The sequence below is a fragment of the Gobio gobio genome (genome assembly GCF_949357685.1).
Source record: "Gobio gobio genome assembly, chromosome: 5".
Lineage (NCBI taxonomy): Eukaryota > Metazoa > Chordata > Actinopteri > Cypriniformes > Gobionidae > Gobio > Gobio gobio.
Genome location: NC_137101.1, coordinates 41,335,062 through 41,348,926, shown reverse-complemented (window position 1 = coordinate 41,348,926; position 13,865 = coordinate 41,335,062). Strand labels below are relative to the sequence as shown.

At 35.7% G+C, this 13,865-nt stretch overlaps 1 protein-coding gene across 1 annotated transcript; it reads left to right on the top strand.

Moving 5' to 3' along the window:
- The first annotated feature begins 3,915 nt into the window (after nt 1-3,915).
- Nucleotides 3,916-12,826, top strand: LOC307126288 (heat shock 70 kDa protein 12A-like). The gene is made up of 4 exons (XM_079816753.1): nt 3,916-4,265; nt 4,399-4,623; nt 4,969-5,140; nt 10,682-12,826. The coding sequence occupies exons 1-4, from the start codon at nt 3,987-3,989 to the stop codon at nt 11,719-11,721; spliced, it is 1,716 nt and encodes a 571-aa protein (XP_079672879.1). The 5' UTR covers nt 3,916-3,986; the 3' UTR covers nt 11,722-12,826.
- Nucleotides 12,827-13,865: the final 1,039 nt, after the last annotated feature.

Genomic DNA, 13,865 nt, shown 5'->3' with positions numbered 1-13,865 from the left:
TTTTTTTTTTTTAGGTTACCATTATTGTGAAGTGTAGACCTTGTGGTTAGGCTATGCTGTTCTCAATAAGCTGTATCAGTGCTAATGCCAGTGATGAGAAATTTTTTACTTGATAATTTCTTGCATGCTACAAATGTTACACTTAGCATGTGAACAAGTGTTTTGTTGACTATTAGTTTTTATAGAAATAAAGAAAATACATTTGTTTGACATGGTTCTCACAGTCTAAATATTGTCATCAGTTCTACCCATCTTTATCCTACTTTATCTAGTTGGAATTAAATTTTTTTGTTGTCTTGACTAAATGAATTTAAGTTCATACAACAAGATTACAATAAATAATTTAAAACCATTTTGATTAAGTTGGAAAAACGTAAATGAATTTTGTGGAAAAGTTTTCCTTAATTTAATTAAGTTCGTTCAACAGCTTGTTTTTTTAAGTGTACACAAACTGTATGAAACTTGCTACTTATGAGGGAAAGCGGCCTGCTCAGAAAAGCAACTGCCTCCGAATAATGCTTACTGACTAACTTGCGGAATAAACTTAATGAATAACTACTATGACAAAACAGGGGAACAAGAAATGCTGCAACCTAAGGGGCCTAGACAATGCATCAAGGTCATCATTTCAAAAATGGTTTAAACTTTTATTCTCTCTTTCTATATTACCAATAGCGTGTTAGAAGGTAAAGATTCATTAACATTTTTTTTTTTTTGTTCGTGTTATTACTATTTTTTATTACATTACTACATTACATTACTATTTGTTTTAAACTATTTTCCTGTATTGTTATAGTTTAGGTTGTTTATTTTTCTTCTTATTTTTGTTGTATTACATTCATCTATTTGTTTTGTGAATCTTAATGCGAGTTAGTTTCTTTCCTATTATTTTTTGAGGTTATCTTTATTTTTGGTGTGGTAATAAGTGATCGTTCTTTTTTTGTATTAGTCTTTTTAGTGGACTGTATTGACTTCAGTTCTTGTAACACATTTAATTATTGGCTCCTTCATGCTGAAACTTGGATGTCCTTGTCTACTCAGGTCACTCTTGCTGTGTTTTGTTGAATTGTGCAATTAAGTATTTTTTTCCTTTCTTTTTTTCATTTAATTTTCTGAAGTGATTTATTCTTTCTTACTCTGTGCTTTTGTAAAGTCTTTTTATCTTTAATAAAAATTTATATTTTTCTTTATATCCATGTCTCCTGCCAATCACTGTGAGCTAACCTGCGGTGCCTTAAGAGGAAATAAATTTAGTATTGTCCCTGCCGAGATTCCAGGGTGGTGTAGTCGCTAGCTGTCAATCTTTAATTACTCTCTGAAGTGTTTTTACAACATACTGTGCTGCCACACCTGGATTCCTGGTAAATGGGTGCGAGGATAAACAAACATTCTTTGTATTGTTGAAAGTTTGTTGGCTTTCTTTTTCTTTTCCTTGGAACAAAAGCAATGCAGTGAAATGCAGAGCCGTTTTTGTTCTTACTTTATGCGTCATTAATTGGCATCAGCCCTCAAGATCTACATTTTGAAGCAAGTCATTGTGGTTGTATGGCATAATGGCTAAAGGGCTAAGCTAATTATTGTAGGCTTAAATTCTGCAAAGGGCAACGTGTGAGCTATCGTCACTTTGCTGGTGGGACAAGGCACTTAAGCTTTTGCCTTTCTGCAACAGAAATTAATACAATATTTGACACAATCAGTTTGATTAAATCCCTCATGGCATGCTGAAATGTTAAAAAAGAAAGTTAGGTGTGGGTGGACATAACAAGCTTGCTTGAATTGCCTTCCCACGTTATGCACTGCACAAGTGTGGCACTGTTTTATTTCTGCCACAATAATTATCTTGGTACTGACCAGGATACTTAACTGTCTGGGTTCTGAGGGGGTTTTGGGCCCTGGAGAGTTTGTTAATATGGGAAGGAGGAGGTAGGAACCAGCGAATGTTAAAAGACTTTAATCAAATAATAAACACAAAATGAAAGTAAAAGCGACAGCCCCTCACGGACGACTGCCGCGCGCACGCACGCACGCACGCACGCACGCACACACACACAACAAAACAACGTAAAGTCCAGGCCTGGTCCTCTCTCGTCCTTCACTAGTGTTGCTCGTCCTTATATGCCTCTGTGCTCCCTCATGAGAGGACTCGAGAATGCTGTGCCTTGCAGGTGACGCTCATTCTCAATCACGCACCGGTCTCGCTCGCTCCTCCCACGTCTCTCGCTCGTCTACCGCACCACATTAATATTTTTATATTGGAATAATTTCACAGTTACTCTCCAAATTAATGTAGAAACAATTTAAGACGGTGTGTTTAAATATTGGTAGTAATGGCATCTTTTTATGAATGAAGGCCAGTATCACTGATACTAATACTGATAGGCTACTGATGTTTAAACATTAATGATAGACATTCAACATTACAGTATAATTGAAAGCTATCAATTTCAAAATGTAATAGTCTTTAAAAAAAAAAACATTTTAATTGGAGTCAACTAAAAACAATCTTCACATAAACCCATTATAATAAATGTCATATTTACCTGTGGCCTTCCTGTCTAACAGGTAGGAAATATACAGAAATTTAAAAAAGTTATCAAACACTTTACAGTCTTAACTGCATACATTATAAATTAAATATAGTTTAATCCTTATTAAAGCAAAAAAAAAATGTTCTTTGATTAACATTAATGACAGACAATCACAGCCACTGGTTTATTAGGCTCCTTGACTAAGATCTGCCACACTGTCACACGCATTGAGAATACTCGACAAAACAGGCATTTTTGCATAATTCTGTGTTATTGTGTGTTCAAGTGCAAAAGAAGATCGACTCTAAAGTAATAAAATAAATAAAAAAGCAAACATGTGAGCATGCTGATAACAGGATCATAGCAACAGCAACTATAGTATTAACATTAATATAATGTCCATTCAGAACAGAAAACATGATTTTTGTAATGTCATACACGCATACATAAATTATCGCACAGTACACAGTACCAATTTTCACATTATACCATAGAAACTTATTGTTTTGCACATCTACACCTGAGCAGAAATTTGCTAACAAAAGCTTCATTGATGAGGCAGTATTTCACAGTAAACATTTCATAAACTATTCAAAACAGGCCAGTTTAAACTTGTATAAACATTCATATTACTTTTATAGCATACTATATATCATATGTATTAGGGGTGTGAATTGACACTGGTCTCGCGATTCAATTCGATTTCAATTATCATGTCAATAATTTGATTCGATATCACGAAGCATTGCATCCTCAATTTTAAATATTACTGCACATACTACGTTTTACTTTTCATTTTACCAGCTCCAAAAAAGTACACTTCCTGAATGTAACAAACATCAAACACAACACGATAGGAGCATGTAGAACTAATATACACAAGTAAATACTAAAAGCGCATGAAACTGTCAAGTAATGTACTTAAGTTACAATAATGTTCACACAGACTTGCACGCAGTAAACGCAGTTACTGTTAAAACCTGTTTAAACGTGAGTCTCATAACTGCACTGGGTGAAAATTATGATATGGCAAGTATAAGCCACACCACACCGTATAGACAGTACCATGTGAGATTTCAACATATAGCCTACTGTTGCTATTTAGGGGTCTAAAACAATAATAAAAGGCATTTTATGCGCCACATGATTTTGACAAAGAGCTAGTCAAAAACAGTGTAAAGTCTTCAATTATTTAATAATGTTGTTTAGTAAAGAAAAAATACATTCTGTTAAGTCTCTTTTGTATTATTCTTATTTTTTCAATTCTTTAATAATTCTTGTTTAAAATAACTTCATAATTTACATTCCAATTGAATGTTTGCCCTGCCCCATATGTGGGAGGGTCAACCAAATTGAAATAAGTTCTGCCATTATAAATGAAGAGAAAGAGAGAAAGAGAAATGTGCAGTACATCATAGCATACTGGTTTACAGAAATTCTAAAGAACCTGAAAGCACAATGGAAGATTCAATTTTGTATATAGCTATAGATTTTGGAACATCGTTCAGTGGATATGCCATGAGCTTTCGAAATCAAGACAAAATCATTATTCCTTCCTGGGGTCAAAGTTATGGACAGAAAACATTTAAAACTCCCACCTGCATTTTGTTTGATGGGGGTCAGCAGTTTCTAAAATTTGGTTATGATGCCATGATGCATTACACACAATCGATGACAACACAACAGGCAAAAGAACATTATCTGTTCGAACACTTCAAAATGGAGCTCTATGATAAAGTAAGTGCTTTTTTTACTTTTATGCATAATACTGATTTAAGTAAGCATTTTTCAAGATTTTTTACAAGCTTTGTATTGGCAACACATTTAAATCTTACATCTTATTTAATTAATGTTTCTTTTTTCTGATAAGGAACTTGGCAGGGATTTGATGATAACTGCAAAAAATGGAGGAAAGATGAAAGCAATGACTGTGTTCTCTGAGAGTCTACGGTACCTGAAGGATCATGCACTGCAAAAACTGAAAGAGAACACTTCAGGGAAGACGTTCCTTGCATCTGATGTTACTTGGGTGTTGACTATTCCTGCTATCTGGCATGCAGCAGCCAAACAGTTTATGAGGGAAGCAGCTACTGAGGTGAGTCTTTGAGAAATTAACAAGTTGGGTAAAGTAGGATAATAACATATGGAGGTATAATTAAGCTAAAAATCATAAATCACAATTAGTTTGGTCAAGATTAAAATAACCTGTGTTGATTTTGGCCAACTATATTTTGAACATAGTTCATTGAGAAAGTTATTTTTATTAAGGTATATTGTGATGTTAAGGTATTAAAGTTATATATATATATATATATATATATATATATATATATATATATATATATATATATATATATATATATATATATATATATATATATATATATATAATTAAACAATAACAAAATAAAAAAATAATCTCAACTTTTTGTCTTTTCAGGCAGAGCTTGTGACAGAGGATGAGCCTGAGAGGCTTCACGTGGCCCTGGAGCCTGAGGCAGCATCTGTGCATTGTATGAAGCTACCAAGTAACGGCTACATAGTGGAGAACCTTGGTGAAGAACCACTGGAACAGAAACCCGGAACCCAGTACATGGTTGTGGATTGTGGAGGTACCTTGTAACATTCTAGTAATTTTCTAATTGCTTTACTCTTTTTAATTTATTTTGTATAATATGTAACAATGTGTAAATATACCCTTAATGGAACTAATCCAGGGAGTTGTATGGTAATATGTAACCATATTCAATCTTTTACAAAATTACCATTCATTTAGTGGTGATCACTAGCACAAATACAGTGATAAATCCATTCTCTATACCTCTTATCTTCTGTTCTTTCATGTGCAGCTTGCAGAGACTTGTGGTCCAACCTGATTTCTCCTCATTTCTGCATCGTTATTTCGCTTAAAGGGGTCATAACACACAGTTTCTGCCAATCTCATATTAATCTTGAGTACATCCGGAGTAGTATTGCATCCCTCATATCGCCGAAGGGTCTTTAGTTTTATCAGATTTATAAAAGACAGATACGTACCAATTTTTTTCTGAAAACATCCAAACTCGTGGAGGACTGCAGTGGACGAAGAGACACTAAAACACATACGCACGCGCACACGCAGGCACGCACTAGGGCTGCCACTAACGACAAGTTAGTTATCTATCGACTAATTAATTATTTAATTATTTATCACAATAATTTTCAACAATTTTACTTAAAAAAAAAACTTTCAACTTTGGCCTTCGGTAGTGTAGCCTACAATAAAAAAAGTATAAATGTAAACAAGCCCTTGACAAAATGTAAAACTAAAAGAGTAAAAATTTTAAATGGTACAAATTTGTAAACCATCATAACAAAAAAATTGAATATCAGCAAATACTTTTTATATAGAATAGTGTTGTAATGATACCAAAATTACGACTTCGATACGATACCAGACTAAAATACCTCAATACCGATACTGAGTCGATACCATGGCAAAAAAACAGTAAAGGTAGTTTACTATTAGGGCTGTATGATTAATCGAAAAATAATCGAAACCGACATTCAGAACCTCTAACCGACGTATTTTTCCCATGTCGGTTATTTAGGTTTTCACGTGACTCCGCCCCGTCAGTCACATTAAGTGCAGTCTGCAGGCACACAGAGAGATGCAGGAGCAGTTATCTTTGTTTATAGATGCCCAGAATCTCTATAGTAACTGCATGTTTTACACAGCTTATACAGCTAAGTTAATTACCGTTATATGCGCTGACACACACACACACACACACACGGCGCGCGCAAGCCCCAAAGCCAGATCGCTTTCACTTTCATCCTAATAAAGTTTGTCAAGTAAATGCGTTTAAAGGCTTGCCAGTTTCAACATTTAAAGCGATTGTGCAATATTCAAAAACAACAATACGGAAAACGTATCGGTTCAGTGCTCAAGCTTTTTTCTGTGAGACAGAGAGCCGAGCCGTGTCGCGTGTCTCTGAAGGCAGACCTCTTTCACCTGTGTCCTCACAAAGCTTTGTCATTTGAATGTGTTTTAAGGCCTGCCAGTTTGAATATTAATGCAATTTTAGACCATCAGATGTGTATTATGTTGAACTAATGCCTGATATATTGTAACAAACGAACACTCAGACAGAAGCGCGCACATCACGTGAAGATCGCACGCAGAGAGCAGTGCAGAAACGCAGTGTCAACGCTGTCCTGTGACTAAAGTAAAGTCACTAAAGTAGCTTATTAACTCAACTGTTATAGCATATATTTTAAAACCTTTGAAGTAAGTACAAACCACAGTTTCATAATTAATAGAGACGGAATGAGTAATTCACACACACAATCACTCTCTCATTAATGCATTCAAATAAATGTACTGTTGGCCTACTGTGCTAATTTATCTGATGTACAACAAGCAGAAATCTGCCCCATAGACAATAACTGCTGAAAGTGAACACTTTCCTTCAAGTATTTTAAAATCACTAAGAAATTCACTTTTTCATTAGAAAAAGAAATTCCACCTTTTAATAGTAGAAAATATTTACAGTACAAACCTTATCAGTGAACATACTCAACCTTATGAGGGCCAAAAAAAAAAGAAAGAAGCAAAATAATCATTCATTAATCGTAATCGAGGTAAAATATTCAATTAATCGAGGTTTTTATTTTTGGTCAAATCGTTACAGCCCTATTTACTATTAATTGTTTTAGGGTTAAAACAAAAAACTAAAAAACTCACTTGGCCAGCATGTTCCTGCCCTGCCCTGCTTCTCACAGAATATTAGGTCCGGCCCTTTAAGAGCTGCACGGACCAAATTCATTGTAACACCCGATTTCTCATTCAACTCTGTACACGTTCACTAAAGACATATCCGACTGCGTTTACCCATAGACTGTAAAAAAAAAATAGGTTTACCCGAATACTCGCCAGGACGTGCATTTTTACATATTTTTAACCATTCAAACCCAATAATCCGCGAAACTGGCATCGCAATCTGTCTGAGTGAAAGGCGTGTGGGCGGCTGTGTACGCTTCAGGTCAGAGTCCGGCGGTGCGCGTGAGCACGTCCCGGCAGCACCGCCCTTTTCTGTCGCGTTCTTTTTCCTGAGCTGCGCGTATGTTTGACTGTTCTGCTTCCATTGTTTAGTGAAGCAGAGCTCACACACACATCCTCACTCCTGCTGTCACACATCAACACAAATTAAGAAATACTGCTCTTATTAGAGTGCTGTCATTTTTAAAGTAACAGTACTAATATCGTACCCAACTTATACAGTCGACTAAAAATATTGACGTTGAATAATTATCAGCGTTGACGTAGTCGATTGTATTGACCAATCACGACAGGCCTAGCACACACACACACACACACACACACACACACACACACACACACACACACACACACACACACACACACACCAACACAATACATCTTGGCGTTATCCCTGGATAATTTTAATTCACTATAAGTTTGTGTTGTTTACATTATATGCACTTACTTATTGCCTACAAAACACAGACATTTGATGCAGTTTCACTCACGACCTGCGGTTTCGACTCATGACCAACAAACACACTTTCAGAACTCCGTTGCTGCTCCAGAAAAACAAACTGCATTTCCTTAACGCTGGGTTATTTGTAGGGCTGTTAATCTTTGGGTAGGAAGCGAATCGATTCGATTCACGATTCAAGAACGATTTTTCACAATTCATAACGATTCGATTGGATTCACATTAAAATTCGATTAATTAGATTCAATTATGCATTTTTTTTAATATGCATTCATAGGATTATTAAAATGCTTCCCCTAATGTGTCTTAGTCAGGGTGTGAATTACACAGCGGCCTTCAGAGGTCAGAGAGTGGGCAAAAAAAAACAAACGGTAACACTTTACAATAAGGTTCATTAGTTTAACATTAGTTAACTACATTAGTTAACATGAACTAATAATGAACTGCACTTATAAAGCATTTATTTTACCTTTGTTAATGTTAATTTCAACATTTACTAATGCATTATTAAAATCTTGTTAACATTAGTTAATGCACTGTGAACTAACATGAACAAACCATGAACAGCTGGATTTTTATTAACTAAAATGAACAAATATTAACTAATGCTGAACAGAGGTGTTGCTCATGGTTAGTTCATATTAACTAATGCTGAACAGAGGTGTTGCAAAATAAAACATAATACCAGGTTAGTTGATTAGGTCATGTTAACTAATGCATTAACTAATGTTAACTAATACATCCATACTGTAAAGTGTTACCAAAAAAACAAAACTTTAGTCCATTGTTAATGTTAGTTCATATTACTTTATTGTTTTATTATTATTACACACTTTACTTCCCATATAAAATGGCAATACCAAAATGGCAATGTCTACTGTTGCTATTTAGTTTTATCAGATTTATAAAAGACAGATACGTACCAATTTTTTTTTTATATATATTTCATGTATCATTCATCAGAACTGTGCATATGCATTTTAGACACTTACACAAATGTGTTTGCTCTGTCCATGCAATAAATGTTCATCCTTGAATAAGAGGGGTTTTACTTCAACTGCTCAGGTAGGCCTACTGTATTTCCGTAAAACTTAAATATTTTATTTTATATAAAATAACGGTGACGTTCCCACGCAATGAAAGCGTTTTATTTCAACAGTAGTGACCGCGGTGACTTGGCAGTTGACAATGGCTCGCGGTTTGACTCGGGAAAATTCCTGTCTCGATAGAGAGCGGTCATCTGCTCATGTGGTCACAGTGGCCATCCTGAGGAGAGCTCAAACATGAGCTGCTCAAACATGTGTCAGTGAGCGACAGACAGAGCGCGAGAGAACTCTAGTGAAGGCGGTCTGTGAAGCATGCTGTGAAGGCGAGCTGTGAGGGCCCGGATGACGCAGCACAACGTCTCTATTAATTCACGCATTTAGTAGATATAATCTAATGTTAAAGGGGCTATATGCGTTTTTCTGAAATTTAAACTCGCGACTGACACCTGTGGCCAAAAAACAGAACTGCTCTCATTTTCTGCTCGCTCTCGCAGCGGTGGTGACGTCACATCCGCAGACAGCGCGGGAAAAGACGACCCGCCAGAAAATAGGAAAAATAGGATACAGGCTTATAGGTGCACCCACTGTGAGCGGACAAGGTGTCAGTATGCTCATCAGGAGATGTTTGAGTCATAAATGGTAAAATAAAAAGGCTATTGTTACGTTTATTTTGGGGAAAAAGTTGCATATAGCCCCTTTAATTTTAAAGCACTGAATCGCTATTGAATCGCAATTCATTCGATTCTTAGCATTTTAAATTGATTATCGGCCGAAATAAACAATTCATGATTCAAAATGCACGTTTCAAGATCCATGCATATGCATCGTCAGGATTTGTAATCAATGCATCGAGAAAACGAGTGAATCGTTACACCCCTAGTTATTTGGGAAGCCGAAACAAGGTTATCTTTCCATTACAACCACAAACACACTTCTTTAGTGACATTGTTGATTTTGTGGTCTAAAAACAAAATGTCAGCTCTGCCGACAGCTCCCATAACCTGAATGAAGCTCGTTGATGAACGTGCTCTTACTCTCGCTCTGGTTGATGTGCGCACGCGCTCATCCGGGAGAAGTGCATTGTATGCACTTCATACAAGGCCTTACTCAAAAAAAAAAAGCTTTACAAAACTTGTTCGAATCCGGAAGGAGTGTATTTGGCACAGAAATACTCTGTCATTTTGACACAGTGAATGACATCAATAGACTCCTGCCTTCTCTGAAGTTTCTCATTCACGCGAGGTTGTTCTGCTGCATGGTCACGAAAACTTAACTTAAAAACAAATCATTTTAAGCCTTTGAATCGCAGCCAGCAGCGAAAGACAACTCGCGAGAGACTGTTTCTGACAGCAGTCAATATTGATGTTTTATTGAAAATGTTTCGTTTCAAGTCACCATTATGGTCTATTAGTTGGACACTTGACCCTTGACTTTTTAATGTTAACTTTTTCTCTTGCTGCTGTAACTGTATTTATAATATATATTATGGCAAATACTTCTGTGTACCATTACACCCCTAGTAAGTACACTATAAGTGCCCATATTGTAAAGAAAAATGCATCTTTAAAAAGACTAAAGAACCAATACAATGCTTTTTGTTTTGCAGGTGGCACTATTGACATAACGGTGCATGAGGTGGAAGAGGGAGGTCATCTGAAGGAATTGCATGCTGCATCAGGAAATGACATGGGTGGACAGACAGTTGACAGGGAGATCATTTCTTTTCTAAAAGATATATTCTCTGTAAAAATATATGATGAATTTGAGCAAGAATACCCAGGAGAGGCCTTGTCATTGAAATATAACATTGCTTTGTCAAAATCTTGTAAAGAAACTGTGATGATTCAGTGTCCATTCAACTTGGCAAGTCTTGCATCTAAAACAAGGAGCATGGAAAGTTACTTTGAAGGTGTAAAGGGAGTACAATGGGGTGATGGAAGAATAATAATAACACTGGAAAAACTGCAGAATTTTTTTCAAAGTAGTCTGAACGCTATCAAAGACAACGTTAATCAGATTCTGAAAAAAACAGAGCTGAACATTGAGTACATACTACTAGTTGGAGGATTTGCTGAATGTTCAATTCTGACAGAATTTATGAAGGAGCAGTTTAGTTCTAGACACAAAGTACTCTGCCCTGCTGAACCTCAAGCAGCCATTATAAAGGGAGCAATCAAATATGCCAAAAATCCTAAAGTGGTGCAATCGCGTATCAGTGCTCTCACATATGGGTTCTCTACATGTGAAACTTTTGATGAAACCATTCACAAGGGTAAGAGTAAATATGTAAACCAGAACAAGGAAGAGTTATGTGACGTCTGCTTCCATACACTTGTTCGGGCCGGAGAGTCAGTCAACTGTGATGAAGTTCGAACTTTCACAGGATTTCCTGTAGAAGTCCAACAAAAAGAGATGACATTCCCATTTTACAGCAGTAAAAGAGAAAAGGTGCAATTTACTGATGAGTGGGGTGTTGAACAGATTGGCTCTTTAACAGTTCAAATGCCCAACACTAACCGGGACATGAATCGTAATGTCCAGTTAGAAGTCAAATTTGGCTCCACTGAAATGCAAGCGACTGCAACTGATTTGGATTCTAATGAAGTCAAATCAACCAAATTTGAGTTCATGAGCCAGCCTTCTTAAACATGTCTAAAAGTTGAAATTACCATGATTTTCAATAGAAACCAAATACCATCATTTAGGCCACTATATAAACTGTATTCAGACCTGCTTTATTTCCTTACCACAAGTCACTTATGTAAATCTGCAAGAATTTACTTCAAAGCTTTTTGATTAAGTTTAATTTAGGGTTTTGTCATTCATCCTTGAGTTTTTATTATAATTCCAGTAAACAAAGAAAAGTACAGTATATGGGGGCTGGGGAGGAGGAAGGGAATAGATGACTAGGCTACTTGCATGCTCAGACAGAATATATTTTATGTCTTGTAGGACTTTCTTCTTATACTATTAGTAATCTTTGTGTGGCTAGTTGCATCCGCTCTGATATATTATTAAGAGGCCATCAAAAAAGTGCAGGAGAGTAGTAACAATGTTGCTAGCACCCATGCTCTGAGTTTAAGAAATGATAAATGAAGAACCATACAAAATATGTAAATCCTTCTCTTTGTATGCACGTATATACTCATAATGTGCAAGGATACTTATTTGCTCAGAGTAAAACAGTTGCTAGTTTGGTGAATTTTACAATTTGCATGATTTAAATCTTTATGATATGAGTAATGATTGAAGATGTTCGGTTTGAAAACTTTTAAATGAGTGAAAAAGTGTATGTGACTTCCTTTTTTTATGATGTAGAACAAAAACAAATATGTGAGAAATAATAGAAGTACTCGTGAAGGTGAATTTTATTATTTGCATGAATGATTGAAGTTTATCTATGTAATTGTTGATTTTAACTGCTTTTATGTTTAGTGGGTAAATTTAAAAGGAAATAATTTGGTATGTTAAAAATATATATATTAACTGTATTTTGTACTTTAATTTGATGTCATTGCAATATTATGAAGTAATCATGGTTAGGAAGGAATGTTTTTTGCCTGATTTAAACTTTGTACTAAATGCCATAAAAATAAATACTTGAATGATTTTTGTTTGTTTTGGAAAGTATATGCAATAACTTTGTTTCTGATGTAGAATATAAACAAAAAGCTAAGATGTTCTTGATTTATTGTTAGGTGACTGGTCTTGGGTCAGGGAAAATAACTTTAATAAATTGTTCTCACACCAGAAGGATAGTGTTCTTTCTTATTCTTTTTGATGATGACAAACATGTAAGATGACATTCACCGGAGCACTAGCTTTGCACTCTTTCGTACAGTTTTTTTTTTAAAATTTTATATATAAGTGGATGTAGAGAAGCGCTGTGGTGAACATCAGTTAATGGCATTCCAGACACCAGTTTATGGTAGGGCCCCTCTCTAACTCCCGGTGTGGATGAAGATGTGCCACACTGTGATTGGATCCTTGGTCATCAGATAAGATGCCAAGGCCTTGCCACACGTACACTGGTAGTTTTTCCCTTCATTAAAAAATAAATAAATAAAGCCATGTTAGCCAATCAGAAACCTGAAAAAAAAAGGTTTTTGCTGGTTCCGGTTCTGACGCAACAAGCCAAAATCTCCGGTTTCACTATTCACACGACACCACTGCAACCAGAGTTTCTAAAAATCTTCACCCTGTCAGGAGTTTTCAAAAAAGTTTGGTTTCAGTGACCGGATACTGCGTTTGTGAATGGCCAAGCTGCATAGAAAAAGTTACAGTTTTGAAAATACCCGTGTTCGTGTGGACAGGGCCTAAGACAACTGCTAGACACCTCTTACACGGCAGGAAGGGAGACATAATAATTGTATACACTATTGTAATAAAACGTTAATTATTGTTCTCAACTCGTATAGTTTCATCAACAACATGGTTTAATTAAAATAATTCTGTAATGATACGTTTGCTTTTAGGTATTATATTGTATTTTATTTTTATGTTAACCCCTAGGAGTCTGAGCTATTTTGGGGCCTTTTATAAGTTTTGACATGCTCTAACATTTGTGGGGGGTTTTTTCAGTTGCTTATAAACACGTTAATGGCAAAAGTGTAATTACACTGTATTCAGCACAAACTGGGCCACCATAATATGTGAGCACATGTATGTACATGCTTGTATTTATGAGAGAAAAATGTTTATGAATGGTTTTTGAGAAAACAAACAAAAAAAATATTTTAAAATTAAGGCCTCAAAACGTCTCGGTTACGTATGTAACCCTCGTTCCCTGA

Excerpts from the sequence above, each read along its gene's own strand:
- LOC307126288 (XM_079816753.1), top strand. The coding sequence starts at position 3,987 with ATGGAAGATTCAATTTTGTATATAGCTATAGATTTTGGAACATCGTTC. Across the intron at positions 4,266-4,398 it reads AAATGGAGCTCTATGATAAA|GAACTTGGCAGGGATTTGAT; the intron begins GTAAGTGCTTTT and ends TTTTCTGATAAG. Across the intron at positions 4,624-4,968 it reads TGAGGGAAGCAGCTACTGAG|GCAGAGCTTGTGACAGAGGA; the intron begins GTGAGTCTTTGA and ends TTGTCTTTTCAG.